This window comes from Triticum dicoccoides, chromosome 4A, assembly GCF_002162155.2.
Source record: "Triticum dicoccoides isolate Atlit2015 ecotype Zavitan chromosome 4A, WEW_v2.0, whole genome shotgun sequence".
Taxonomy (NCBI): domain Eukaryota; kingdom Viridiplantae; phylum Streptophyta; class Magnoliopsida; order Poales; family Poaceae; genus Triticum; species Triticum dicoccoides.
The window spans coordinates 621,180,279-621,185,730 of NC_041386.1; the positions used below are offsets into that span (position 1 = coordinate 621,180,279).

The following is a 5,452-nucleotide window of genomic DNA, read 5'->3' on the forward strand; positions in this document are numbered from 1 at the left end:
TACCTTGACCTTATGACAACTAGAACCGGATACTTAATAAAACACACCCTTCAAAGTGCCAGATACATCCGGTGATCACTCTCTGATAGGGCGACGAGGGGAGGATCATCTGTTAGGATATTGCTACACGATACTACTTGGTGAACTTACCATCTACTCTCTTCTCCTGCTGCAAGATGGAGGTTACCTGAAGCGTAGTCTTCGAAAGGATTAGCTATCCCCCTCTTATTCCGGCATTCTGCAGTTCAGTCCACATATGATACCCTTATTCCATTTGATACCAATGCATACATATGTAGTGTAGCTCCTTGCTTGCGAGTACTTTGGATGAGTACTCACAGTTGCCCTGCTCCCCCTTTTCCCCCTTTCTATACCCGATTGTTGTGAGTAGACGATGGAGTCCAGAAGCCAGAGGACCCCGAGGATGATTCTACGTGGAGTTCGGCTTTGAGGAGTGGTTAGGAGGTCCCAGGCAAGAGGCCTCGCCTTTTCGATCATTGCTACTTTTGTGCTAGCCTTCTTAAGGCAAGCTTGTTTAACTTATGTCTGTACTCAGATATTGTTGTTTCCGCTGACTCGTCTAAGATCGAGCTCTTGTATTCGAGCCTTCGAGGCCCCTGGCTTGTAATATGATGCTTGTATGACTTATTTTATTTCTAGAGTTGTGTTGTGATATCTTTCCGTGAGTCCCTGATCTTGATCGTACACATTTGCGTGTATGATTAGTGTATGGTCAAATCGGGGGCGTCACACACACCTATGTGAGCCCGACTGCTGGCCACGGTCTATGAGATTGGGCAATCTCTAGTAGGCTCATGAGAAGGTACGGAGTATGACTAATAAGCTCCACCCGTGGGGTTTAGCCTTCGGCAGCCATGTATCAGCTGACAATAGGTGAAACTTCTACACGCCAAACTGACAATTCAAGGCATAGTCCATTGTTCAGTTGTGAAGAAGTCTAATCCTGTTGCTCTAGGTGGAAATTTAACTTAACAGTCTCCACTGAAAATTCTGGTATATCAAACATTGTTTGGAACAGTTGACAAACTTATGTGCCTCGAGATCTGGTGGGGGATTGTTGGATTATGGATGGGCTTAGGCCCATACAAGACACTAATCCCTGGTTACTCTTGAGGCCCATGTATAAGATGGCATGTGGTGGGAAGTTTAGTCCCACCTTGCTAGTTGAGGAGAGTTGAGACCCCTTTATAAGGGCTGCTATACCACTTGCCATTGGGAGCTTGGGAAGAGGAGTGGTACATGCGCACCCCTCCTCTTCCGCCGCCCGCCTCGCCACGCCTCGCCTCGTCACGACGCGCGCGCGCCGCGGGTTGCGGGAATGAGCCGAAGCTTATTTTTGCCGCTCAGGAATGAATTAATTAATCAGGGATTAATTAACGAGTCGCTAACATGTGGGCCAATGTTCAAGACATTGGACTGTGGGCTGACTTGCGTTGCGGGATTCGTCGACTCCCGTGCCAGGGGTGCGACCCTTGCCGGGACCCGCGTATTTGTCAACTCCCTTGCCGGGAGCACGACCCTTCCTGGGAACAATGACTCCCTTGCCGGGAGTGGGCTGACTTGGTCGTGGGCCTCGACAAGGCCCACGACTTTCTTCCTTACGGACTATATAAGAAGGCTCTGGCCAGTGAAGTAACCTAGTTCGGTTCACTCACTCCCTCTCACATGACCTAGCCGTCATCTATTGTTCCTCACTCTGTGCTGCCTCCGGCGATCCCATCCCGACGACCGCGTGCACGGCCGGTCGGGAGAGCAGGTGCCTCCGGAATCCTGTCGTTCGAGATTCTGCCCGGGAGAACGGCAATAAGGTTTTTGGAGAGCGTCTCGACGCGACTGCTCCCGATTCGTCCCCAACTCCGTTCGCCCCTACTTCCACTACTTCCCCTGCATCGACACCATGGCCGATGATGCCGCAGCTAAGAAGAAGGCCACGGACGACGCCGAGGCTGCTGCTGCAGCCGCCGCGTTGGCCTGGCCCACGGAAGGGTATGATCTGTTCATCCCTCGTTTACTCGTACTTATGCTAGCCGTATATGTGCTGCTCATAGAAGGTTCGATTCTATGTTCTGCACGTGCTAGTATGCTTAGGTATCGCTATGAGATGCATACCTTTTATGCCATGCTTACTGTTTACTCGTGGATAAGTCTAATCGGAAAAGTGCTAATATTTCCAACATAAATGTGTGTTGTTTTCTTGAAAGACCAGTGTTATTGTTGGTGCGCGGATTGAATCGGCCAGTTCCAGAGCCGTTGGATCCCACTCATGACGGTCGTTTGTTCTGACTGCTTCAACAATCCAGTGCTCAAGTGATGTTCCGTTCGAGAGTTTGCTACATGACCATGTTGCAACGACTCGTTAGCTGTCCCAAACATTTTTCTGATTGCTTGCAGCTTGCCTTAACATACCCCGCTGTTGTGAGAGGAAAAAGGTTAAACATAGTGAATTATGTAATCCAATGCTCTGTAACCTGAGCCATGTTGTGCTCAGGGGGTTTGCAATATGACCAATATGTGCACACATGTTTTGTTGTCATTGTCTCAGCGACACCGGTAGGACATGGCGCGAGGCGCACACGGCAACACCATCAGACATCAGTGGAGCTGGCGGGCGGCTCAGTCAGCGTTAGAGGGGGTTCGTTGAGGCTAGAGGAGGAAGACCGTTCGGAGGAGCAGGAAGGCTCACGGCCCTCAGATTTCCATCTGATGGTCCACTCTGATTTGACGAGTTCATTTTTTATTTCGAGACTATTACCCCATCCACTTGTTTAATGGTATGGAGCGGTCGTTTTGAACATACTCCCTTTGTTTTTAAATGTAAGTATTTTTAGATATTTTAATATGTACTATATATGAAGCAAAATGAGTGAATCTATCTATACTATAAAGTATGTCTAAATACATCCGTTCATATCAAAAATCTCAAAAAAGAGTTATATTTAGGGAGGGAGTAGTATAGTACTGTATGCGGCTATCAGAAATTCAAAACTTCCCGGGAACTCTGGCCGCGACTTGGAAAATAAGCCCAAAATATTTTTTCCCCCAAAAAAATGTGAAAACGGGAGTAGTTGGATATTGGAACATGACGAGGCTTGTGACGCGACGCCGACGTCGGCACCGGGGGTGACGCCGGCCGGACGCCAGCACGTCGTCGGCCATCCATGATCCATCCACCCACCCGTTCCCACCTGTCCCGGAGGCCGAAGCCGCAGCAGCCGCATAGAAAAAGAAGGAGATGAAAGCGGCCACGCGCGCCCCTCAATCTCGGCGGTCAACGCCCACCGGGAGGACGGCATCTGATTTCGATCGCCATTTATTTACCCCGCTACCTCGCATCCACCATCATCCATCACCTCACCTCACCTCACCCAGCGGCGGCGAACGGAGATGCCAAGGCACTCTGCGGCTTCCCCTATTTATACGGCACTCGCTCGCCTCGCCAATTTCAACAGCGGCCGCCGCGTCCTCCTCGCCTCCAGAAAGACGAGCTCCAGCTCTGCTAGAAGTAGCGCCAAGACCAGACCTTTTCTGTGCCTCGCCGTGTTGCTCCTGCTGATTCTTGTTGTGACCGCCGTCTTCTTGTTCCCACCAGCCATCATGTCTTCGTCTTCCTCGTCGGCGGCGGCGGCCGCGTCCGTGCCGTTTCAGAGCCCGAGGAAGGTGGTGAAGAAGGTGCTGTCCTTGTCCCAGTCCGAGGGCCAGGGCGCCACCGTCCGCCGGAGCATCGGCGGGTACGACACCATCAACCCCCTCTCTCTCAATCGCCATGAGTTCTGAAATTTTCATCATGGGGAGCTAGTGTTGACCTGTGTATGTCTCTTCTTGATGCTGCTGCAGGCACGAGGTCCGGAACCTGGACCCGTTCCTCCTGCTCGACGAGTTCTCCGTCTCCAAGCCCGCTGGATTCCCCGACCACCCCCACCGGGGCTTCGAGACCGTCACCTACATGCTCGATGTACGCATGCTCTGCTTTTTCCATCTCGTCTTCTGTTCTGTTGATATTGCCTGCAAGGTGTTTGCTGAAATGCTGTTCTGTCTTCTGTGTTTCTGCCGATGCAGGGGGTGTTCACCCACCAGGACTTCTCCGGACACACGGGCACCATCAGGACCGGAGATGTGCAGGTTCGATCTACTCATCCAATTCGTCAGAGATGCCACCATTCATGCACTTGATTCATTCTATTTTGATTTGAGAACTAACATCGCATCTGAATGCTCTGTTCCCCATCAGTGGATGACGGCGGGGCGCGGCATCGTGCACTCAGAGATGCCTGCGGCGGACGGAGTGCAGAAGGGCCTGCAGCTCTGGATCAACCTTGCCTCCAAGGACAAGATGTATGTACCCTACGAAGCCAACTATCAATCTTCTTTACACGGCAGTGATCAATCACTCGACACTAACTCTGCTTCTGCAAAACGCTTGATCAAACAATGCCAGGATCGAGCCACGGTACCAGGAGCTCGAGAGCAAGGACATCAGCCAGGCCGAGAAGGACGGCGTGGCGGTGCGGATCATCGCTGGGGAGGCCTTCGGGGTACGGTCACCGGTCTACACGCGGACGCCAACCATGTACATGGACTTCACAATGCAACCAGGGTCGCAGCTCCACCAGCCAATCCCTGAGGGCTGGAACGCCTTCGTGTACATCATCGAGGGGGAGGGCGTGTTCGGTAAGGAGGGTGCAGCGCCGGCGAGCGCGCACCACTGCCTCGTGCTTGGCGCGGGGGATGGGCTCAGCGTCTGGAATCGGTCCGGCGCACCGCTGCGGTTCGCGCTGGCGGCAGGGCAGCCGCTGAACGAGCCGGTGGTGCAGCAGGGGCCCTTCGTCATGAACTCGCGTGCCCAGATCCAGCAGGCCATGGAGGACTACTACTACGGCCGCAACGGTTTCGAGAAGGCCAGCCAGTGGAGCTCCACCTGATTCTCATCGGTGTCTCGCCGTGATGATGATCAACATCGCGGAGCATTGTCGTGCAAAACATTGGGAAGGAAAGGGAAATTGCATTGTACCATTATATTGATGCCTTTGTGTAGAATGTAGTAGTAGTCTTGTTTTTCTTTGATTCTTTTTTTTACTTGTTTATAAAAGAATCTGATGCAATAAAAGTGTGTAATGAGGAGGAACTTATTAATGATTGTTTCATCATAAAAGAGCAAAATGTTCATCATAGATTTGGGCAATAGAGCAATGGGAAATGATGGGTGGATATCAGGTGGGGGGCAAAGAACATTCAGATTTCAAGTGAGCCACCAACACTTTGTTTGATCTTCTCAGTCCATTGCTTCTTGATAGCTTTATTCTCTCATGATACAGTTCTGTTCCAATGTATATGTAGTGATCAAATTGTAGATGCAGATAGTTTCAAAGGATTCGTGATGTGTCACAAAAATGCTAGTATAATTTAATTGTTGCTGCCAAATTTTATTATCTCT

At 51.1% G+C, this 5,452-nt stretch overlaps 1 protein-coding gene across 1 annotated transcript; it reads left to right on the forward strand.

The window, feature by feature from the left end:
- Positions 1–3,269: 3,269 nt before the first annotated feature.
- Positions 3,270–5,189, forward strand: LOC119287429 (pirin-like protein). Its single transcript, XM_037566969.1, has 5 exons — positions 3,270–3,749; positions 3,856–3,973; positions 4,078–4,140; positions 4,250–4,353; positions 4,457–5,189. Exons 1-5 carry the CDS (start codon positions 3,406–3,408, stop codon positions 4,938–4,940), a joined length of 1,113 nt encoding a protein of 370 aa, XP_037422866.1. The 5' UTR covers positions 3,270–3,405; the 3' UTR covers positions 4,941–5,189.
- Positions 5,190–5,452: the final 263 nt, after the last annotated feature.